The sequence below is a fragment of the Chenopodium album genome, chromosome 13 (assembly GCF_948465745.1).
Source record: "Chenopodium album chromosome 13, dcCheAlbu1.1, whole genome shotgun sequence".
In the NCBI taxonomy this organism is placed as follows: domain Eukaryota; kingdom Viridiplantae; phylum Streptophyta; class Magnoliopsida; order Caryophyllales; family Amaranthaceae; genus Chenopodium; species Chenopodium album.
The window spans coordinates 54,244,226-54,267,586 of NC_137846.1; the positions used below are offsets into that span (position 1 = coordinate 54,244,226).

Consider the following 23,361-nt stretch of genomic DNA (forward strand, 5'->3'; position numbering starts at 1 on the left):
AGTATATGCAGTACTCAATTTTCTAAAAGATATTTAGACTTTGCTTAAACTTAATCCGTCTCTTCACAGTTCACCCAGAGGTATCATCCGTAATGAGAAAGGACTACGCCAACCCTTCAATGTTAAGCCCTGTAAAATGGAAGTATGGAACTAATATGAGACATTGTCATTACCAGCAGGAAGTTACAGTCAATAGTTAAAATTGAGTTCGTTGTGGCGATTGCTTAGACATTAACTCATCAACATTCCTAAAACTTTCACCCCATGAAAATGGAAACTTCAAACTTGTTATATTTGAAGACAACGTGTTCTCGAACCTACTGTGAAAACATAATTTTAATCCGTACTCTGTAATAGTATTTACTACCCCCGTTTCATGTTTTTTGCAACTTTGGAATATTTTATATCTCACAAATAATACCCCAAAGTTGCAAAAAATATGAAACGGAGGTAGTAAAATAAATACATCAAAGATAAAAGGAAGGAAGAAAGAATCCAATATAAATGGAGCATAACAAATTTAGAACTGTGTATGAATGATGAGAATGAGCAACAATACACTAGCACCAGTGCATCACCTTGGCAAATAAGTAGGGGTTTCCTATCTTTGGGAAATGCGATATACAAATATCCCTTTTTTTTTTTGAAAAAAAGGATGCATTCATTAAGTAATAGTTAAGTTACAAGCCAAACTTGGTGATATATCACCAGTCAAATGAGATGAGTTCTCAGCACAAAAGTTAAAGTCTTTCACATAAGTAGCATTACAAACAACTGGTGGTTGATTCAAAATACAAATTTCATTCAATCTTTCCAAGTTGGCTCTTGCATCCTTTGCTAGTTCATCAGCCAGACAGTTGCTGCTCCTACTTTCAAAGAGCATATCCTGATGGAGCTCCATTCTGAGGTCCCTGCAATGAGTTAGTATGGAAGGAGCATTAGATACACAATCAATGGAGTTAACTTCCAGCACTGCTTGTTTAGCATCTGAGCAGATTAGCACATATTACATTAGATATACAAATATCCCTTGAAATTACAGTTTATTGCAGCAAATATTAGCAGTTCCATTGTTAAGCGTTGCTCGAATAAAATTATGGGGCATCCGATGCCATGTATCTGTACTCGACAGACACTCAATGAACTCTTGCAGTTGCAAGGACCCTTCCATCATGGGCTCTGATGCTTTAGTTTACTTGCCACAACATACAAACCAGCCCGGTAGAGCCCTTCATCTTACCTACCAAAAAGAAAAAAAAAAAAAAATTCTTAAACACTACACAGGGATGAACTGTATCAGCACTTCCATGACAAAGTGAATAATTTTGTTATTTAAAGTCACAATGATTCCTCAGACATATACAAGTATATATTTGTACTAGTATATTAGTTTAATATAATAATGGTGATAGCACGGAAGCTCATACAGTCATACCATGTGACGCAAAGATAGCTTCTACAAGTATCTTCACTTCCCAAGCACCACAAGTCCACAGCTATACCCAGATCACATTATTACATAAATTATAGTATAATTCTATATCTTTTTAAGGATATGTCAAATTGACAATGTAATTTATTTGCCTTATATTTCATATTAAAATAAAAAGCATTATGTGAGATCGGCTTATATAAAGGTTATTGTGAAACGGTCAACTTGAGGTAACGTTAACCCGTTTCAGAGTAACTTTAACCAATTTTGGGGACTTTTATATCAATGGTTAGTGACATTATATGATTTTACAATTCAAAAAATCAAAAGTAGTAGTAATTATAGCTAGCTTCACCAACAAGTCCAAATTTCACACATCTGATGATCAACAACAGTAACACAAAAGATAAAAGAAAAAGTAATTACATTATGCTTTATGCCAACGAACAGCACTATTGAAATTGATCTCGGCCTAAAAGTAGGATTTATCAAATACACTTGAGGTTCATATTCCTTTGAGCTCCACAAATCAACTCAACAACCCACTTCATGTTTTTACTCACCTTTTGTCTTTTCTTTTCCTTTTTCAATTAATTTGAATTTTTCTCAGTTGCTAATAGCTACTTAGCACCTAAGTATGTCAATTCACTCCTAAATCACCATATATATAGTTACTTCCTCGATAATACAGGGTGGTGCCATGGCATAAAAGTATAAAACACCCTCACAGACTCGCTCAAACTTACTTGCTAGTTGCTACATACTTGCATTGTTTACATATAAGATATGGCACACAAGACATTAGACTTGCTCGCATTAGTATAATTTCTATCCTTTTCAGCTTCCCATAAAAAAAGTACTCGTAACTTGTTTGAGTTTATAGATCATTTCTATTGCAAGAGATGCGATAAGTTCTTCCAAACACCCTATATTGTATATGTACTGTAACTATTAATTCAGGTAGGAAGGGTATTAATAGTTACTTCTCAACAAAAGGAAAATAAGAAACCCTAAAACTAGCTATACTATAGTGAGAATGATGTTGTGGTGAGACTGATTTCACATAGAGTTATGCATACTTTGTATTGGAGAAATCTATAGACTCAAAAACGGTGAGGGTAACTAGGGAGAAACAACAATCAGAATCTTGACCTTTCCCCTGCCTCTTCCACCTTCCTGCTTTGTTTTTTAGGAAGACGACCGCCTTTCTTATTTCTTTATGACAAATTCCAAACCCAAACTCGATCTGACAGTGTTACAGTGACAACTAATCAAGCTAAACGAGTGGTCTTCTCCATAATTATAGGGGGGCAATCATACACATTGGGAATTTTTAAGTGGCAATAAACATCATGATTAATCTCTCCAACGCTTAAAGCTCCTTTATAAAGAAATCTCAAGCAGGAAAAACAGGCCTGTAATGTCCCACCACCATTTTGTACATTGCACCAAATGAAAGCCAACTCTCTTTTGGCTCCTTCCATTTCATCCACTAACCTCTTTTCTCTCTTTTCATAGTCTAGAGATTCCCCCCCCCCCCCCCCCCCTTAAGTCAACCTTTAACAGTGTAACTAATATATAAATACTGCTATACTGAAATTTGGATAAACATTAGCCAGTAACCAAGCACTCACAAACCTTAGATTAGCTCAGCCATTATGGAAAAAATGGATTCTGAGGATCCTCCTTCTATGCCTTCGACCCCGGCAACCCCAGGTACTCCTGGGGCTCCCCTCTTCGGAGGCTTTTCTGTCGATAGGCCTAAAAAGAAGTCACTTCTCAGTAGGAGATCCAATTGTTTCACTGTAGATACTTGGCCTAATGAGGAAGGTGGCTTGCCTGCTGTGACCTGCAGCATTACAATGCCACCTCCCCCTGTTCCTCTAACAAAGAAGGTAATTTTCTAACTTTGATCAGTATTCCGAAATTCGGGGAAATTATGTTATTCAGAAAATTTTTCCATTGTCGTACATCAAACAATAAAAAATTATACTTTGTATATAATCAAATAAAAGGGCAAGAAAGCAGAAAGAACCTTCATCTGACTGAACTTGATTGTCTTTGCATCTGACTGATAATTGCTCAATCATATCAGGTGGTGGCAGAGTTCGTCGGTACTCTTATACTAATCTGTGCGGGGGCAGCTACTGCTATTGTGAATCAGAAGACAGATGGATCAGAGACGCTAATCGGCCTTGCTGCCTCCAGTGGCCTTGCAGTCATGATCATCATTCTCTCTACAGGCCATATTTCCGGTGCCCATCTGAATCCATCTGTCACCATCGCCTTTGCGGCACTGAGACATTTTCCATGGACTCAAGTAAGAAACCAAAACTATGATCTTCAACCTACCTTTTATTAATACACTGATAGGATTTACAAATACTTAACACAGATACGTTTTTCTTTATTTAATTATGTAGGTTCCAATATACATAGGAGCACAAATGTTAGCATCTCTATGCGCTGCATTTATTCTCAAAGCAATTTTCCACCCTATCATGGGTGGAGGTGTAACTGTTCCTTCAGTGAATTATGGTCAGGCTTTTGCATTAGAGTTCATCATCGCCTTCAATCTCATGTTTGTCGTCACTGCAGTAGCCACCGACACAAGAGCTGTAAGCATCAAAGTTTTCTTTTAACCCCGTGTATTTTAATGCCTCTACCAAAAAATATACTTCTTTAAGAATGTCTCCTTTTAATCAAGCTTTCTCTTCTGATATTTAAATATTCACGACAATTTAAAAAGAAGAAAGAGAGAGATAATTCTTCAGAATTAAACAAATCCAAAAAAGTAAACGCATAGAATCTCACATCAGAAAAATTCAAGCTTCAAGATACTAAATAGAAATTCTTGGCTTCGGTGAGGGTTGGCAACGTTAATAAGAAAATAACAAAATTACCATAATGAAATAGTTTCAAGAAAGTCATATAACTTTGCACTTCAATCCTCACATTTAAAACTATAAAAATAAAAATAAAAAATTGTTTGGAGCAAAAGGCGTAGTACATGGATAAGACTTAATATGCACAGCCTACTAGAGACTAGCATTAATTGTTGGATTCTACTTAGCAATTAAAAATTACCCACCACTGCAGCAAGTAAACACAGACTAGTATATTTTAAATAGATCTAATTATAAATTAAAGTATATTGTAAATGACTTATTTTATTATAAATGTTGGTAAACCATAAGGAAAAAGGGTGTCTACAAGGTCCTTTCCTCACACTACACTATTTTATAAAGAAAGACAAAGTGATACAAGGAATCTATTAACATGAAGGATCTCATTTGTAATGTTCTGCAGGTGGGAGAACTGGCTGGAATTGCAGTGGGGGCAACTGTCATGCTCAACATACTTATAGCAGGGTAAGTACGCCTCACCCCCTCTAAATCATAATCCAATTCTGGAAATTTACTAATGCTCCACCCATCGGGTGGTCAAATTCAGAATGTTGGCATATATAGCAAGAAATAATTGAACAAATTAATAAGTCAGATTTCCACATCAAAAAAGGGTCAAGTATAATTTTGAAAGCTCGTGTTTTAAATTTAATAATACTTCGTATGTAGGAAGTAAGAAGAAAGATAAAAGCATAAAAATACTTGAGATAACAAAAACTTCTTAATTTGAAATTGACACGCACTTTTAAGATTTAATGAAAGTCTTAATAAATGGTTGAGAAGGTTATAATACTTGTGATAGCTTTATGATATTGACAAATGAAAATTGCTAATTTCTAATAGTGTCATATCATAAACCAAGACAAAAGAAGACATTTATAATACGTCTATGTTATTTGATTAAACAAGGTAACGCAATAGTCCAAAAATACATGATTCAGAAAATGGGCATGATTGGTATAACATACATAAACCAGAATATATATAGACATAAAGTAACAAACTTTAATCTTACTTCTATTATTTTTGTTTTTGGTTTGAGAAAACAGACTTTAGTCTCATAATGAGTTCCCAACTTATATTGCTTACATCACATCAAGAAAAAACTTGAAGAAAAATAAGACATAATACGTGTTGTGACAGATCTAAGCGGAAAAGGTATTATATTCATATTTGATGAATTATTCTCTGGGATTAACAAATGGGAAAGTTTCAAGAAGGGAACAAAACCACTCATTCAAAAGAGGAATTCAGGTTATTTAACTGTTTAATTAAGGGGAGAACGCGACAAAAAAGTTTATTTTCACCGTCAGATTCAATCATTTACATTCATTCACAGAGTAGCTTATCCGTTTCACGATGAAACCATCTCAGTGCGTCACTAATGCGCCATTACCCAAGATCATCTGTCATAAAATTTGGATCCCATTGTTAAAAGGGAAGTTTATGTTTAGTATGGGTTGACTCAAAACAATACATGTCATGCAAACACAATATTAATGTACCACAATATTCCCAGTCCCATTAATCAATCCCCATGGCCGTAGCATAGCAATGCAAATTATGAAATTCTATTTCTCTTTCTTCCACAGGCCTACTACAGGAGGATCAATGAACCCAGTGAGGACATTGGGGCCAGCCATAGCTGCAAATAACTATAAAGGGATATGGATCTACTTAACCGCCCCATTTCTTGGGGCACTCTGTGGGGCAGGTGTCTATTCTGCCATCAAGCTGCCAGAGGAAGATGAAGATGCCCTCAAGCAGCCCTCAGCAGCAGCAAGCTTCAGAAGGTGAATTATTCAGAATGAATGATGGTGCTTTCTGTGAGCAAAATGACAACTAGTATCTAGTTGATGTGTTCATTGTAAATGGTGTAATGTCAATCGCAAAAGAATGTGACCTATGTAAAAACTGCGAGTTGAGTTTTCTACAGTTCATTGGAAGTTATACATTTCTCTTGGTACAATGTCATGATCATTAATGACTGTCAAGCAATGAACACCTCTCTTATGCACAACTGATCCTTATCACACCACATCATTTCTCTTGCAATGTCAGCTATTAATTATAGGATTAAAGATTGACACTGGCCAATATCAACCATGACCCCCTTCAAAACATCCGCACAAGAATGATGCATCCATGTCAACCCCATCCCAAAGGATATATAACAATGCATTAACCAACTAATCAATCCCCAAAACAATAATACAGGGAGGAAAAAAAAAAAAAAACTCTCTATACAACTAACTACAAAGAACAAGGACCCAATAGAAATTTAACAAAACACACAAACACACACACATAAAAAGGGAAGAAAATATAAAACAACAAAGGCAATACTCCTAACAGGCAAGTGAATATCCTAAAAGCAACATTTGACGGTTTACAAAACAAGTGAAAATAAGAAATAGTTCAAACTAACCTGCATGATGGGAAAATCTTAAAAGACGGTGGCCAATTGCACCTCTTCAGCAGACCAAAAGTCATTGTATTGACATCCATACCGGTTACGTAACTTCCATCCACAGTACCTGAGCATGAATGTCGATCAATCAATTAGAGACACCACAAGCAGAAAGTACAAGTGTGAATCAAAATAAACCAGTAGTAGAAACTATAAAGTACCAATTACTACAGCGACAACGATGAAAGAAAATTACAACTCAAAGAAGTCTGTCAAATAGTAGCAATAGAGAATGAACGAGAAAAATTGAACAAAACCACTCAAAAGTAAATTTACTTGTCATCATAAGGATAATTACCACCACTTAAAAAAGGAGATCACTAAAAGTGCTTAAAAACCACTGTGTTTGTAATTCAGAAATATGCAAAATGCAATTGAATAAGCTAAACACTTGGTTGCATTACTGATTTGAGCAGTAGATCATACTTTAAAGCAGCCTTCAAAAAGCACCCATTTCAATAATTGATAAAGTATCTCAAGGATATGCCAATAGTTAAGCTTGCTAAATTGTTTTGCTGAACAACTACACATAAATGCTTGTTTGCAAAAATTAGGTGAGACACAACTAAGAGACAAGAATCGATAACAAAAGATTATCACAGCAATAGGCACATATTAGCAACAGTTACAAGCATATAAAACCGCCAGCTATCTTAAGTTATAACACACACCTACACTTTGCTGTTCAGGATATTCCTGTATTATACACTTTTCTGTTAAGACAACGATGGGTTAAGACTAAGAAGGGAATGGAAGGGCGAGGCCGTGAGAGAGTAAGGGATCAGTTTTCAATCATCTGATATGAAATGAGAGAGGAAAGGGAAAGGGGAAGGGAAGAAATTGGAGGGCTCAATTTTCCTTCTTCTTACAACAAAACATAACTAGGAAGACAAATTCAAGCCCAAATCTTCACTATTTCCTCCTCTTCTCACCATAATTCTAACCATATACGTTTCCATGAGAAGTATGTGTCCTCTACCCTCCTCCCCTCTCACTACCTCTTCTCATACCCTCTTTCTCCCCCTAATTCATCTAGTGGCTGAATGCTTGACTATCTTCTTTTTGTTGTGTACTTTTTCTCCAATAGTCTATATCGGTAATAGTTTGAATCTTAACCTGTCCCACTTGGCCACTTAACAATACATACTAGCTGATCGGGGTGACAGATTTTGCTTCTTGAGGTCTTGCCATCATCTGAGTTATCTTATCAACAGCTACAATTGTCTAAGAAAATAGTTCAGAACTTACAAAATTTAATCTTCACTGGTATCCATTTTTACCTCTATATTCCAAGTTTCCAACCCCTTCACAGAATGGAAAAGGTTAGAAATTAGGCACCATCAAAGACTTCAGCAACCCGTCATAATCGTCAAACTAAATTTCTAAAATGTTACATTTTCAACTTTTAAAGAACAATTTAGAAACAGTAGACCAGTCAGTCAACTCTACTGTTTCACCGGTTACCCTGAGTATTACTCGTGATTTCTCCAATATCATATTCTCAAACAACAAAATGAAACATAGATTCAGCTCATTCTAACTCACATGGAACTATCCATTCTTTATTACAAAGTAATACAACTAAGGACAATGTATTAGCATTTCAATCAAGTAAAAAAAATCAACATACATCATCTTACACAGGAGCAATATGTTATAACAACCTAAAACGGATACCCAAAATGCAAAACACATATTGGGCAATAGACCTTCATAAACAGTGTGATTTAAAATTAATTCTCTACTCAAAGTGCCTATCACCGTGGTAACAATTTAAATTCATAAGTCATAACATTAACCTCTAATGCACCTTATCAACATATACAAGTACTTGATATTACAAATGCAATATGCTACTTCCTCCGTTCTTTATTACTTGACCCGCTTTGACTTTTACACTATTCACCACCCCTCCTTTGACCATCTTTTGTGAATAATATATAACAAAAAAATATTCATGTAGGATGTTTTTGAATTCTTCTCAATAAGTATTATCATAACATATAACTTATATATTTTTTACTTATGAGAAATTAAAGTTATTGATCGCTAAAGTTTTGCATTGACAAGCGTGATAAAAGAAACATGTCAAGTAAAAAAGAACAGAGTAAGTATGATATAAAATGCACAGGCGCTATTACATGCAACATCGAGCAATATTTGTTCATGAACACTGAACAATACGATTACAAGACATAAAAGCCTATCACATTGAACACATTTCTTACTCAAATTCATAACATTGACCTAAATTGCATTTCATCAACACATATTCCATAATACGAATGCAATAAATGCTATGACAAACCTAAAACACATAAGCAGTAGAGAATGTAACATCATGCCATAAAATCTTCTGATTTCAAGACAATTCTCTACACACATTATCTATCACTACGATTGCATTTATAATTGAATTCATAACACTGATTCAGGCAATAATGCAACTCATCAACACAAAATACAAAAATCAAATAGCAACATTGCTCAATTTCACAATAAACCTTGATAAACTAACAGTGTAGATTACATTTGAAATTCAAATAAACCTAATCAACACAAAAATCAGCGAGAATTCTCATAATAATTGAGAGAGAAAAAAGCAATAACCTGAGAAAGTGATACTCGATTCAAACAAGCGCAACACCGGCAATCGGATCATCATCATCAATTTTGGACTTCCGCTTGAAGAATTTGGAGAGAGAAAGCAGGAAGCAAGCAATGACGACGCCGATGACGTCAGCGACGGCGTCTTTGGCGGAGGCGCCGGAGGAGCGGAAGAAGCCGAGGTGATCGGCGGCTTCTTTGGCGGCGCCGGCGAGGAGAGAGAGAGAAGCGGCGAAGAAGAGAGAGCGACTTCGGAGGAAGGAGGAATGAGTGAGAGAGATGAGGAGAGAGAAGAGGAGTGTGAGGGAGCAGCAGAAGATGATGTGGTATAGCTTGTCTGCTGATGTCCATGAGTCTTGCCCTTCCTCCATTGTTGTGGTGTTGTTTGGCACTAGATGTGGATTGAGTAGGGAGTTGCAATATGTCAAACTAGCAGCGTTTATGACCACGACGACGTGATAAAGGTGTAAAAACAGACCCAATTCGATTTGATCAGACGACATGATAACAATCCGATTCAAATTTTGACTTAAATCATTATATGGTTACAATGATTTAACCTGACTCGCATTTAAAATAGACCTAACCTGACTCTATCGAGACCTATCCATTTTCGCAAATTGAAACCTCCCATAAACATTCTCAATGAAACTCCCAACTCTTTTAAGTTTTTCATTGGTGACCCTGAAATTTTTGGTTTGGTACATTTGTACTTCATGTTGGTGTAGTAATTATACCAACATAAAGTCTAAAAATAGGTCATATTGGTGCAGTAATTGTACCAACATAAAGTCTAAAAATACCAACAATCTTCTTGATATATTTAGACCGTATATTGGTATAGTAATTATACCAACATGAAATCTTAAAATACCAACGAGACTTTGTTATTATCATTGAAGACAAGAACAATTATTGATTCAGATAACCTCGATCTCCTCTCAAACATGACCTTATGAAGCAAAGAAACTTTTTGTTGTTCTATTAACACTCTGTTGCCTTGTATCTTTTTTTGTGTTTTGTTCAAATATTAGATGCCAAGTATTTTGCTCGAACACCGATTTATTATATAGAACAACGATTATTGAGCGTTTGTTAATGTATTAAAATCAAACTCAAAAATTTTGGTTCAAAGAAAAGAAATACTAAAATAGGGCAACTGTAGTTGCCAACTTGTCAATTTGTCCCAAAAACCTTGCTCATCTTGGCTTGTTTCCAAAAATTAGATCGTCACTTATAATCGAAGTGATGAAAATCAAAAAGTCACGATCACCAAAAGACGAGGGCGTGAATGAACATATAAGCAAAATTGCAACCATTGGATACCACTTGAAAAAAGTTGTCCACTATAGAATACAAACTACATATGCTTGTTTTTATAAGCATTCTCAGATACATAATGCACCTATGCATATTATGCAAGCCCTAAGTCATCTTAGCAATCAGCTCGTTTATATTTTCCTCGCGATTTCCAGAGTCTCCACCATTCTTGAATAGATTTTTCTTGCCTGAGAATCCATCTTGAGGCTTGGCAAGGGAGAAGGGCCATAGAAAATGAGTTACCTCCTTAAAGTGTCGGCCAACAGAATGAATTTCGTGGACCACATCCTCAAGACATAAAATACCATGCTGCCCCAATGCCTGGACAGAAACAATTCACATTCATCATGTCTTGCTATAAATGCTTTAGGAATGAAGAAATTTAATGGCAGCTCATCAGAAATTAGTAACTGTAGCAATTTCTAGATTATCATACCTGCTCGATGACATTATTGTCTGTTAGAGGAACCCTCTCCTTCTCCACCTTTGCTAGACCCTTCTTAAAGATGAGGTCCCTCACATTTTTAAGATTTGGATACCTACAGTTAGTTAGGACAGCTCTAATGAGAGAGAAATAAAACAAACAAGCAATGCTAATATCCTTCGTTAAAACTTAATGACTTTATATGCATTAAAGTGTTTTATCAAGCACTGATTTTTAAACTTAGATGAAAATTGATGATGGACAGAATAAAAATAGAAATGCCACCAAATACTGTAATAATCCTAGATTGTAAACTTGATCAATGAATACTTGTCATTGTATTACTTTTACAGCACAAAACAATCATCTAAGAGCACACACCAACGTACAAACCGAATCACACAAAACAAGAGGTCAGAAAACTGACTAACAAAACAAAGCCAAGAAGCAATAAAAATTTTATGTGGCTAGTACCCCACAGACTGCTTACTGCTTAGACAATTCAGAAAAGCCAGTCATACATGAGGAGGACTGTAGGATACTCGCATGTTAGCTTCTCCTAGCTGGCTAGCTCCCATCCCCACAGGTTAAAGCATCCAGGCAAAAGAATGAACGACTAAGGTTCAATTTGGTTTGACATAAAATAAATTTAGTGTAAAACAATTTACATGGAAAATACTATTGCAACAATAGGTCTTCCATTCTTTGGCTCTATGCAAGAAGTTATGGAGAAGGGAAATGGCAAAGTAAGGGAGAGGATAATTTTATGTGGCTAGTACCGCCCCAGACTGCTTACTGCTTGGACAATTCAGAAAAGCCAGTCATACACAAGGTTGGCTGTATGATACTAGCATGTTAGCTCCTCCTAGCTCCCATCCCCACAGGTTAAAGCATCCAGGCAAAAGAATGAACGACTAAGGCTCAATTTGGTTTGACATAAAATATATTTAATGTAAAACAATTTAACATGGAAAATACTATTGCAACATTAGGTCTTCCTTTCTTTGGTTCTATGCAAGAAAAGTAATGGAGAAGGGAAATGGCAAAGTAAGGGAGAGGATAAATGGGAGGAGTATAAGGGAGATAGGAAGGAGGGAGGACGATATAGTTTCCCTTCCTTTATAAAGGAAAATTGTTTACAAACCAAACAAAAATAATTATGGGAAATGGAAAATTCGTTTTCATGGAAAACATTTTACACCCAACCGACACTCCCTAATACAAAGTATAACTTTCTCTTTTCAAAAGAAACTAAAGATAGAAAACCATGCAGTACTTCAAGAAGATATACAAGATCAACATAGGCAAAAGGACTCATCACTTTGTACTTCTGTAGTAGACAAAACGTGCAGCAGGAACGACCATAATGTTTATTGATATTCCAAGACTTAATGAGAATTATGACAATAGATAAATTCAAAAGAGCATCAAATAAAGTATATAATTAGCCATAGTCTATAGTTCTATACAACCAGCACACAATAAGGTTATATCCTTACCCATAAGTTACATATGGCTCCACCTTGTTCAACATTGCTAGAGTCCCTTCAGTTGCTTTTAAGAAAACACCACTGTATATTTTCTTCAATCCAAATGACCTCAAAATCTTCTGAATTTGTGGATGAACAGGTGCATTACTGAAAAATAATAAATCACATTTAATGAGAAGGTAATGCCAATGGTAACTATAAAGGTAAATTTGCATTCAAGCCCAAAAAACAATGATACAAGCTCTCAAGTCTCAGCTCACCCCTGAATTCGGATGACAAAGAGAAGCTTTGATGATGATGCAGTGGAAGTTTTCTGCCTCTTTACTCTCTGCTTCATCTTGACCAAATCCATTTGCTAAAATGGAATTTCAGATAAAATAAAAAATAAGTAGCAAGTAAACAGTGATACACTGATACATAATAATGAACAAAATTAAAAAATAAAAAAGCCCTAATCATATAGAGAATGTAACTCAACAATTCAGAAACCATGTATGCAACTTAAAAGAGCAAAATAGAAAAGAATTTGGAAGGCAGAATTATAAGATAGCTTGCTGATACATGTGACAAAACGATAATTGCAGACATAAGACACCTGTATTATACTTTCAAACTACTGTGATACAGAATATTTTACCAGACAATCACGAATATGATTTTCCATATCTGATACAATTAAAACTAGCATGTACTATGGCTACCATCCAAGCTGAGAAAAATCCCTAAAACCCATATTCACAAAACCTTATCTCCAACGGTGTTAGGACAGCTCAAGAATCGACAAATACAAGATCCACAGAAACAATCATAAGAAGAAAGGGATCCCAAAGAGTAATTATCTGACCAGAGGCACATAAAAATACTGCAAGATATAATAAAGATTTTGATTCTATTACAAGGGATGTCCGGATGTGAATGTCGATCGAGCAGGTATAACAAAACTACAAAAGACCTACTCCAATGAGGCAGGGATCGAGTTAAATTTGGAAGGTAGTGGGGCGGAGCCGCAGAGGTGGGGAATTGTACCCGTTACGCACTATGGATGATGGGACAAATGTAAATATTAGGTTCATCCTGTGCCACATCTGCCCAAGTATAATGAACTACTATCCAGTGATAATTTACAGCAACTTACACCAATATTTTCTGAAAAGGATAAGAGATCCAAATTAATCAACTCTCTTATGGCAAATGAATTTTGCCATTCTGTACAAGCAGAACCCTTGTCTCATCAATAGTTAAAACTCATAGGAAATCTACAGCAGCAGTGAAATATTTCTTAAACCAGACAAGCTAAAACCTTTTCTACCCCAGCTCATACAGCATTCGTACTTCCTGTGTCAGCTCCTTGCTCACCACTTTTAACAGAACTAGCTAAAAAACCTAAATTACACTAGCAAAAATGTCACTATGCTATTGTTCAGATTAGAAGTCCCATAGGGGATAAATGTTAGATATTTAAAATCTTATTCCAAAAATATACCAAGTACCAACCAAGCTAAACCTCATCTTTTTTACTTTTTAGTCTAATTCCCATTTGGCTAATTTCAACAAGCAGGATAGAACCAGCATAGGCAGCATTGTTGTCATTAGTAGGCTCAACAGAGAACCTATATATTTCTACATGTCATGAGACTAATGACTCATGAGCAAGAAAGACACTGTGATCATAACTCTCTCTTTCAAAAGGTGCATCATATACTCAATGACCTCACATTCTAAGGCTCGACACCAAACATAATAATCAAAGTTACATTGACCAAATCACACATGGGCACACTACAAAAAGGGTCAATATAAGTAGATATCTAGCTGGGATGTCATAACAAGACAAAAGGCTGCTCCTGATTAACCCACTCCCTGAAAGACAAAACTACTATCTATTAAACTCTCCCTAGAAAAATACACCTAAGCAACTATCTTCAACACCAATTTATCCCATATATAATTCTTCGCCAATATGCTACCCGAAGCCAAAGGATGCAACTCCAAAATAAAATTCAATAACTCTATCATAACATCACCACATTAACTCTAAAATCCCACAATAAAAATGCTCCTAAAATTGTAAACAGAATTACAAATTCTACAAGTCACCGGACAGAAATAATACCTATTAAACTATCTTCAAAGCTTGTTCATCCCAAAAACCAAAAAAAGCAATTTCATGTTAATTTCTACAACTCTTGTTCACCCTACCATAACATCAAACATTATAACAAATCACACCCACAAATCCTACTTGCATACTGTGAAGAAAACCCTAAAATCCCACAATATAACAAATCCAACATTGTAATTATGACTTTCGCATAAACCAATCACATCTATTACAAAATTAATACACACAAAAAACCCAATCAAAGTATACCCATCAAAATCATAACCAACAAAAATTGAACCCAACATTAAAATTCCAAGCAAAACTGAAAAATCTGTCTAAAAAAAATCCGAAAATAAAGAATGAAGGAAAGAAGATTACTTTACTTCTGTACTCCTTGATAAAATCCTCAGGTTTCTTAAAAGCAAGCTTCTTGTCTTGTTTGATTTTCCATTGTCTTTCCAACAATTGTTGCCTCCTTCTAATCGCCCAATCCTCACTATGCTTCCTCTTCTTCAACACCGTCTCTTCTATGTAATTCAATGCCTGCTCCTCTTTTTCCGCCATTTTTTTTTCTGCAAATTTTTCAAAAAACGTATTCATTCAATCAATTGTACCATTAATTCGCATGAAAAATCGTTTAAACAGGAAGATGTGATGGTAAGAAAATAAAAAGGGAAATGAAAATTGACCTAGAACTGGAACAATGTTTGAAGAGCAATTCGAAGCTCTGAATTTGGTTGAAGAGCTGAGTGAAGGAGGCTGAGAGCTGAGGTTTCTGAAGGGTTTACAGTTTAGGGCTTTAGGTCATTTATGTTGGCAAGGTTCACTCCACGTTTTCGTGAAATTAATTTTATTAACTTTAAATCAATATCTTCGTCAAAAAAAAAAAAAAAAAAAAAAAAAAAAAAAAAAAAAAAAAAACCTTTAAATCAATATCAATATACGTGTATATATTATTAAAACTCATGGCAAGACATGTTATTTTGCCATTTGGTATATATTGTAACGCCACAATAATTTTAGCTTAATAAAAATAAATTTAATCGATATATTTTTATAACATAAAGGAACAAATATAATAGAGAATCAGTAAAAATAATAGTTTAGTATAAATAATTTTAGGTCAGCAAAAATAAGGTAGAGAGAATATATCCTTATTTTGACTTTTATACTCACATTCGATCATCTTTTGTGATTTATACATAACAAAAATATAAACGTGTTGAATCTTATTTGAATTATCTAATGAAGATGCTATCACAATATTTATTTTTAACTTTTTTTCTTATTAAGGGTATGTTCACATTTATTTAATTTCAGTTTAGTTCAGTTCAGCTCCAATCAGTTCATTTCAGTTCAAAAAAAAATTCCCTCTCTCATAAAATATTCATTTCAGCTCAGTTTAGTTCAGTTCAACTCCAATCAGTTCAGGTCAGCTCAATAAATGTGAACAAGCCCTAAGTATAAAGATATTGACTATTAGATTTACATCTTGATAAACATTATAAATGAGCGAAACTATTATATTTATTTATAAAAAAATTATTTTTACCGATTAAAAATATAAGGTGATAAGAACATGTTCCATTGTCTAGTATAATTGACATGTAACACAAATGTTAGTGGAGTAATTTGACCTAATATTCTTGGATTTAGAATAAAGAACCCCCGAATGTACATAAAAATCTCTTAGACACTACATTATGACAAAATCAAATTTGTACACAGCCTTACCCATTGTTTCATAACCCATTCTAAGCACGAGGCCTGTGTATCCAACATTTCAACTTGGTATGAGGGGGTGTTCACAACAATTGATTAGTCGAGCCTATTTATGGCTCGTCTTGGTCAAAGCTCGATAGAGGCTCGGCTCAAGTAGGCTTGACTTGAATTTGGATTCGGCTCAAGATCTTCACGAGCCAAGCCTAAAAGTTCATGAACTAGCAAGTGATAGAATGTAAAGTTATAAAAATAAAATTTAATTGTTTTTGAAACAATGACTATTGGCACCATTTAGACCTTTTTTGATTTTAGGCTTAACAAACCTAGATTGAGCCATAAGCTTTTAGCTAAGATGAGCTGAGCTCACCTTTATGAGTCTTGTCATCGCAAGCTCGAGTCGAGCTCAATATTTAGAGGCTTGATGAAATTTGAGCTCGAGCCGAGTCTACCTAAGCTCTTTTAACTCCCGTTGACAAGATGACGCTAGAAAGACTACCATCAAACAATGAAATGTTAATTGATTGAATAAATAAAAAAAAAAAATTTGCAAAGTTTGCTGGAGTGCGAGAAAATGGAGGGAACGTTAAACTCCAAAGCAACCTATTTTTTCAGAAATCAGTGCTTGCTTCCATTCGCGGGTGATTAATACCAACAGAAATAACTACACGAAGCCACAAATTCTGCTTAAATATGGTTCGATTTCAATTTTTTTGTAACAAATTTCAATTTAGGTTTCAACAATTTTCAATATTTCAATCTTATTCTTATGCTAATTACTACTTCAATTTCAGAAATTCACATTATATACATAATTTGTTAGGTTAAAGATTATGCTTTGATTCAAGTAATTTTGACATTATGCAACTTTTTTTTTTTTAAAATGCTGATAGAATTTTGCTTAATTTGAACTTCAATTTAGTACAGCAGTATTGAATTATTATTATTCTGTGATTCAATACTTTTAATTGTGGATATTGATGTTATACACATGAAATTTAGAGTGGAATTGCATATAAGCTGATGTTATTATTATTATTTTTTTGGGTAAAATATAATGCAGTTTATTTGAATTAATGTTTGGTTGATCATATCAAAATTAATAGCAGAATTCTTAGAGTTGAGGTGAGATATGGCCGGCCAGTGGATATTGTGCAAGTTTAATGCGTCCCTGTCGTTTAACTCATCTATACCGGACTCGGTCTGCCTTCGAAAAGGATTCATTCATGTTTTTTGTCATCCTATTTTCGTCCTCCATAGAATTTACAAGTTCATATTTCTTGTTGTACTCTGTCTTCTCCTTGGTAAGATCCTTTTTTCTTTTGGTAATTTTCTGTTCTTTTGAATCCAGTTTATCACAATGATTTCTAGTTATATATTGTTTTTGGTATCAAAGTTCATGATTAATGTTAAATTGTTGATTACCAAGTGCATGCTTGATATGGATTTATGGAGTATTATTTGCTATATTTGCCCCTTTTTTCGATTTAGTTGTTAGTCTTGTCACACACTTATTCAAATTACATTGTCAACATGACTAGTAATTTGGAATAGAGGGGGTATATCTGAATTAAAGTTCAATTGTTTCATTTATAAAACATAGTTTTATTGACTGTGTTTCTGTATTATCTGACCTAGAATCTCAAATAGTTGGAAAAAGAAATTAAAGTGGAAAAGCGGAATTTGTATGATATAATGATTAACTAGATTTATTTCTTCATGTTCCTATGGCGTTCTTTTGAGCTTTCACTCTGTTGATGATGCTTTTCTACAAGATTTTATCAGGGAACAAAGTAAATTGCCTCCGTAAATGTTATTAATAATTGATAATGAAAAAATGGTAAAAGTGTATCACAAAGCTGATACCATGTTATTTAAGGAATTAGGGACATATATGAAACTGAATTGAACTTCCCATGTTGTGCTGGATATTTAGGAATTCTGCTAGCTGAAAGCCTGTAAGGTTGTCCAAATGGAGAATCAAAACAACTTAAAGAAACCCCTGCTATCAGAATCAGTTGATCCTTCCTCATGCCATCAGAGGGATGTAGCAAAGAAGAAGAAGAAACTTCATCGGTCTAGAAGTGCTCCTCTCATCGTGTCCCTCCCTGGAGATTTTCCAACTGTTGATCACGAGCCTGATCCCACACCTGAATCCCTCTTTAAGAGACTCCATCCTAGCTTTAAAAAAATAACTATGTACTTGTCTTTTTACCTTCTTACTGGTGGTGTTTGTTTTTATATAGTAAGAGATCAGGTAAGTGGTAAAAAGACTAGTAATAGCATCATTGATTCTCTTTACTTTTGTATGGTTACCATGACTACAGTCGGATATGGTGATTTAGTCCCTCAAAGTGCCCTTGCTAAGGTCCTTGCTTGTGCTTTTGTCTTCTTGGGGATGGCTTTGGTAGGGTTAGTTCTTAGCCATGGGGCAGATTATCTCGTTGAGAAGCAACAGGTATTGCTCATTAGAGCATTGCAAATGCGCAAAAGATTTCAACCAAGTGACGTTATGAAGGAGATTGAATCAGGGAAAGTTCGATATAAGTGTGTTGTGGTTGCACTAATCCTTTTTGTACTTATTGTCAGTGGGATTGTTTTCTTGATTTTTGTAGAGAAGTTAGATGCTCTGGATGCTCTTTACTGTGTTTGTGTTACAATGACATCCTTGGGTTATGGAGATTTTAGCTTTTCAACAGAAGGAGGTCGCGCTTTTGCAGTTTTGTGGATATTAATGAGCACTATTTGCTTGGGGCAATTCTTCCTCTATCTTGCTGAGCTTAACACAGAAAGTAGGCAAAATGCCCTTATCAAGTGGGTTCTTACTCGACGTGTGACTATTGTAGATCTAGAGGCTGCTGATATGGACAACGATGGAGTTGTGGAGTAAGTGTTAAATATAGCATTTTTACATTTTTACATTTCAGAGAAATAATAGCTGCACATAATGCAATTTATTGCCTTATTTTTTCTGAACTAAAAATTTCCCTTTCCATTCCAAATAATGTAATTTTTTTTTTGGATGTTTGAATAGATATCACTTTTTTAAATGGCAAAAAGAATAATTAAGTTTAACTGGATATCCTAAAAGAACCTCATTACACAAATTAAATCAGGTTAGTTCAGCTCTTACAATTTACTTTTTCTGAATGGATGTAACAAAATCTATTACGTAATACATAGTACTACCAGATGAATTTAAGTGATGAATTAATAGTGTTAAAGCCCAACTAATCATGTAAAAGATGTATTTTGGTGTAATGATGGGATCAATTAAGGCTTTTATATGATTATATGATTGATTTTGATGTCATGAAATCAAACCTTGAATCATAAACTGGTGCACAATTACCTTACAACTTCTTATTACTGAGTATAAACTCTTCGTTTATCTTCTTTTTTCTTTCTTTTTTTTTTTAATAGAATCATAGCTCCTTGTAGCTTATTACTACATTATTTAACCTTGCAGTGCTGCTGAATTTGTATTGTATAAGCTGAAGGAGATGGGGAAGATTACACAGAATGATATATCACTTGTAATGAAAGGTTTTGAAGAACTAGATGTTGATCAGTCGGGAACTTTGTCGGTGTATGATTTGCAACAATTAGCCTCATAACCTACATCCATAGTGATCACCAAAGCAGTGCGATAAAGAGAATTGTGGATGAGTAGAGCTATGAGAAAGGATTGTGATTTTTGGTATTTCTTGTGTGGCATGATTTTGTAAGTGTGCATGTATATGCCTGTTTTTCATCTTTTGACTTGTTGGTAGTTTGGGTATGTCACTACTCACTACTTTCAGACGTAACAATCCTCTCTTAACAACGATGGGTATGTAGTGAACATCATTGAAAACTTTTTGCCATCTTGTAAACGAGATTGAAAATATATTGATATACAATCACTTGTACATTTGTTAGTGTGGGTATTACTTGGTAGATTCAGGTAGGAATACAATATGACGTCACCAAATAAAATATAGAGTTCATGTATCTTTCTGTTTTAAAATAAGAATAGTAGTCTATTTAGCATAGCTGTAGTCTGTAGACATGAAAATTTAATAATAAGGTGACCATTAAAGTATTGATTATTCAAGCAATTAATAAATTATCATAGCTGTACACATGAAAATCAAATAATGGGGAGCATGATTATTTATTCAAGCAAGCAGTAAGTGCTTATTTCAGCAGGGAATATGTTTTTTTTTTTTATTTTATTTATTTTTTCTCTTCCCTGTAATTTTTTCTTTCCATCATGTACCAGGAAATCCAACAAGTTCAGATATATGATCTCATTGGACACAGGCCCAATATTGCTGGGTAAGATTATTTTTCTTTTACCCTATTTCTGTTTCCTTTTATGGACTGGTGTTTCTATTTTTGTTTCTTGATTCTCTTTTGCCCTTAAGTTTCTTAGTACGTAGCAAATGCTTCATACTTTGTGCATGATACTTGTGGATTCTATTATGTTTGTTGATTGTACCCTTTTAAATACCGATATATGGTGTTAGACTTGAATTTAGCGAGCCAGTGGTTGGTTGGACTTTTTTTCTTGTTGTTTACACTATAGATCATATTTTTTTTTTTTGGAAGAGAAGGGAGAAGGTTAGAGGAAGTGTAACGAGGATTATTATATGAATCTCCCTAGAGTTGTCAATAATTCCAATATCAGGTAGCAAAAAAAAGCTTGTGGTATCTGTGGTTATGTTGCTATATGATGCTTTGGATTGGTGTGGTGATACATGCTTCATGATGGTTTTTTAAAGAATTGTGATGGTATGCGGAATACGAGTATGTTTTATGGTGTTTTAAAAATTGTCGTGGTTTTATACTGGATGTTTGTGGTGGTTTGGGGTGTATAAACAACTAAATATATAAACTATGTTTGGTTCCTATCAATAATTGATTAGTTTTTGCATGAGATGCTACAAACTAAGAATAGGGAGTGGAATTTTATCAATCTTACTATTCCTTAAGCTACGAACTTGAAGTGAAATAACTATAATGATAAAGCCATATCTCACATGTGGGAACAAGAGTCCAGTCTCAAGTTCTTTTTGTCAAAACATGAACCTACATATGCCAAGAACAACAAACAAATATACCCGTGAGATATTTCCCATTTGAGATTGAGATGGTCATCCCTCAACAATTAATCCAACAATTAATCCATATTGTGTAAAACTTATTATACTAGCTTTTAGAGGAAAATTTTGAAACTAAACTCTGAGCTTTCAATACTCTGTAGGTTATTTGCTGATTATACTAGATTTGTAAATACTTGCAAATGGAGAATCAAAAGAACCTGAACAAACCACTATTGGAAGAATCCATAGATCTTTCATGTCAATTAATCAGCCCTCCTATGGTGCATTTTAGACTTCGCCGGTCTAGAAGTGCTCCTCCCATAGCAGCCCTCCTCTCTGGAGATAATCTAACTGCTTGTCACAAGCCTGGTCCTACTCCCAAAGTTATCTGGAAGAGACTCCGTCCAAGCTGTAATCGAATCACTATCTTTGTGACTATTTACCTTCTGTTGGTGCATTTTCCTTTTACATAATAAGATATCAATTTAGTGGTACAAAGACTACTAATGACATAGTAGATGCTCTTTACTTTTGTATGGTTACCATGACTACAGTTGGATATGGTGACTTGGTCCCGCAAAGTTCCCTTGCTAAGCTCCTCATTTGTGCTTTCGTCTTCTGGGGGATGGCTTTGGTAGGGTTAGGGTTGGTTTTCACTTGAGGTGCAAATAATCTTGCTGAGAAGAAAGAATTATTGCTTGTCAGGATATTGCAAATTCGCAAACAACTTATTCGCACAGGTGATATTATGAAGGATATCATGGAAACAAGCAAAGTTCGACAAAATTGCGCTGTGGTTGTTCTAGCCCTTCTTTTACTTATGATATGCGGGACTGTATGTTTCTTGATGCTGATTGAGAAGTTGGAAGCTGTTGATGCCTTTTATTGTGTTTGTGCTACAATCATGTCCTTGGGATATGGAGATTATGGCTTTTCTACTGAGGCAGGCCGTTTTGCAATTATGTGGATTTTGACAACCAGTGTATGGTTGGGGCTATTCTTCCTTCATCTCGCTGAGCTTTGTACTGAAAGGAAGCAAAATGCCCTAGTTAGGTGGGTTATTACTCGGTGTGCAACTATTGTAGATCTTGAGAGTTGAGGCTGCTGCTACTGACATTGATGGAGGTGTAGAGTAAGTACAATGAGTCAAGAATGATGATATCTGATGCTTTCTCATAAGAAAATTATGTATCCTCATTTCTTACCTTTGGTTTCAATCTAATTATTTTTGATATAATACCGCATTCTTTGACTTGCAGAGTTGCTGAATTTGTATTATACAAGCTGAAGGACATGGGGAAGATTACTCAAAAATGATATATCAGTTGTAATCAAAGAATTCAAAGATCTAGATTTTGATCAGTCTTGAAGTTGGTTATTGGTGAATGATTTGGACTGCCATTTAGCGAGATAACCTACACCAAAGAAATCACCAGATCAGTGAGGAATTGACGATGAAGAGGGAAGATAGTGGACTGAATTTTGTATATATTTATGTTTAACTAGCTAAGGATTGCACTTTGTGACTTTGTGTAACATTGCTCCCTCCATTTGATGCTCAGCTCCTGTGAGAAATTGATCGTGTGTATTGCTCATCATGAAAATTTTGTTGAGAAAAATATTGGTTGAATTAGAGTATGGAGCTGAAGGAAGTTACCATATGCTCAGCACGAAATTTAGTTGTTCTTGGCAAGTATGTTTGAAATTTGGCTTTTAAAGCAGATTTGTAATGGATGGGATAAATTTTAGTGATTGTGCTTATCTTAAATAAAGAGTTAAACTCTGTTAAACGTGCTGGTTGT

General features: G+C 34.8%; 4 protein-coding genes across 10 annotated transcripts; 2 read left to right on the plus strand and 2 right to left on the minus strand.

Moving 5' to 3' along the window:
• Positions 1-598: 598 nt before the first annotated feature.
• On the minus strand, positions 599-9,817 carry LOC145575003 (uncharacterized). Of its 4 annotated transcripts, none has more exons than XR_014098240.1 (5): positions 9,419-9,817; positions 6,767-6,875; positions 3,468-3,728; positions 1,041-1,240; positions 599-911 (listed from the first exon to the last, which is right to left on the minus strand). XR_014098240.1 is itself a non-coding variant. In XM_081632911.1 (3 exons), exons 1-3 carry the CDS (start codon positions 9,474-9,476, stop codon positions 665-667), a joined length of 414 nt encoding a protein of 137 aa, XP_081489037.1. In that variant the 5' UTR covers positions 9,477-9,817; the 3' UTR covers positions 599-664. The 4 variants fall into 4 exon arrangements, 1 of the variants encoding a protein (XP_081489037.1); XR_014098239.1 differs by having other exon boundaries at positions 1,011-1,240; XR_014098241.1 differs by lacking the exon at positions 3,468-3,728 and having other exon boundaries at positions 599-1,240.
• On the plus strand, positions 3,024-6,288 carry LOC145575002 (aquaporin NIP6-1-like). The gene is made up of 5 exons (XM_081632910.1): positions 3,024-3,327; positions 3,528-3,752; positions 3,856-4,050; positions 4,742-4,803; positions 5,931-6,288. Exons 1-5 carry the CDS (start codon positions 3,091-3,093, stop codon positions 6,133-6,135), a joined length of 924 nt encoding a protein of 307 aa, XP_081489036.1. The 5' UTR covers positions 3,024-3,090; the 3' UTR covers positions 6,136-6,288.
• Positions 9,818-10,703: 886 nt separating the features above from the next.
• On the minus strand, positions 10,704-15,582 carry LOC145575004 (large ribosomal subunit protein uL30z-like). The gene is made up of 6 exons (XM_081632913.1): positions 15,443-15,582; positions 15,132-15,325; positions 12,910-13,004; positions 12,659-12,796; positions 11,172-11,274; positions 10,704-11,056 (listed from the first exon to the last, which is right to left on the minus strand). Exons 2-6 carry the CDS (start codon positions 15,315-15,317, stop codon positions 10,841-10,843), a joined length of 738 nt encoding a protein of 245 aa, XP_081489039.1. The 5' UTR covers positions 15,318-15,325; positions 15,443-15,582; the 3' UTR covers positions 10,704-10,840.
• Positions 15,583-16,883: 1,301 nt separating this feature from the next.
• LOC145575005 (two-pore potassium channel 1-like) lies at positions 16,884-23,343 on the plus strand. 4 transcript variants are annotated; one of them, XM_081632915.1, is made up of 6 exons: positions 16,884-17,168; positions 17,582-19,358; positions 19,942-20,196; positions 20,737-20,792; positions 21,721-22,691; positions 22,819-23,343. In XM_081632915.1, the coding sequence occupies exons 2-3, from the start codon at positions 18,445-18,447 to the stop codon at positions 20,087-20,089; spliced, it is 1,062 nt and encodes a 353-aa protein (XP_081489041.1). In that variant the 5' UTR covers positions 16,884-17,168; positions 17,582-18,444; the 3' UTR covers positions 20,090-20,196; positions 20,737-20,792; positions 21,721-22,691; positions 22,819-23,343. The 4 variants fall into 4 exon arrangements, with proteins under 4 accessions (XP_081489041.1, XP_081489043.1, XP_081489040.1 ...); XM_081632917.1 differs by having other exon boundaries at positions 22,265-22,691; XM_081632914.1 differs by having other exon boundaries at positions 17,582-17,776; positions 18,409-19,358; positions 19,942-20,792.
• Positions 23,344-23,361: the final 18 nt, after the last annotated feature.

What these genes read in the sequence shown, in the direction of transcription:
- LOC145575002 (XM_081632910.1), top strand. Translation starts at nt 3,091, where the DNA reads ATGGAAAAAATGGATTCTGAGGATCCTCCTTCTATGCCTTCGACCCCG. An exon ending in GACATTTTCCATGGACTCAA is followed by an intron (nt 3,753 to 3,855) that starts GTAAGAAACCAA and finishes TTAATTATGTAG; the next exon opens with GTTCCAATATACATAGGAGC. An exon ending in TAGCCACCGACACAAGAGCT is followed by an intron (nt 4,051 to 4,741) that starts GTAAGCATCAAA and finishes AATGTTCTGCAG; the next exon opens with GTGGGAGAACTGGCTGGAAT.
- LOC145575003 (XM_081632911.1), bottom strand. Translation starts at nt 9,476, where the DNA reads ATGATGATGATCCGATTGCCGGTGTTGCGCTTGTTTGAATCGAGTATC. An exon ending in ATCGAGTATCACTTTCTCAG is followed by an intron (nt 6,876 to 9,418) that starts GTTATTGCTTTT and finishes ATTCATGCTCAG; the next exon opens with GTACTGTGGATGGAAGTTAC. An exon ending in AAGATTTTCCCATCATGCAG is followed by an intron (nt 912 to 6,766) that starts GTTAGTTTGAAC and finishes AACTCATTGCAG; the next exon opens with GGACCTCAGAATGGAGCTCC.
- LOC145575004 (XM_081632913.1), bottom strand. Translation starts at nt 15,317, where the DNA reads ATGGCGGAAAAAGAGGAGCAGGCATTGAATTACATAGAAGAGACGGTG. An exon ending in TCAAGGAGTACAGAAGTAAA is followed by an intron (nt 13,005 to 15,131) that starts GTAATCTTCTTT and finishes ATTCCATTTTAG; the next exon opens with CAAATGGATTTGGTCAAGAT. An exon ending in GAGCCATATGTAACTTATGG is followed by an intron (nt 11,275 to 12,658) that starts GTAAGGATATAA and finishes AACTAACTGTAG; the next exon opens with GTATCCAAATCTTAAAAATG.
- LOC145575005 (XM_081632916.1), top strand. Translation starts at nt 18,445, where the DNA reads ATGGAGAATCAAAACAACTTAAAGAAACCCCTGCTATCAGAATCAGTT. An exon ending in GACAACGATGGAGTTGTGGA is followed by an intron (nt 19,359 to 19,941) that starts GTAAGTGTTAAA and finishes TTAACCTTGCAG; the next exon opens with TGCTGCTGAATTTGTATTGT.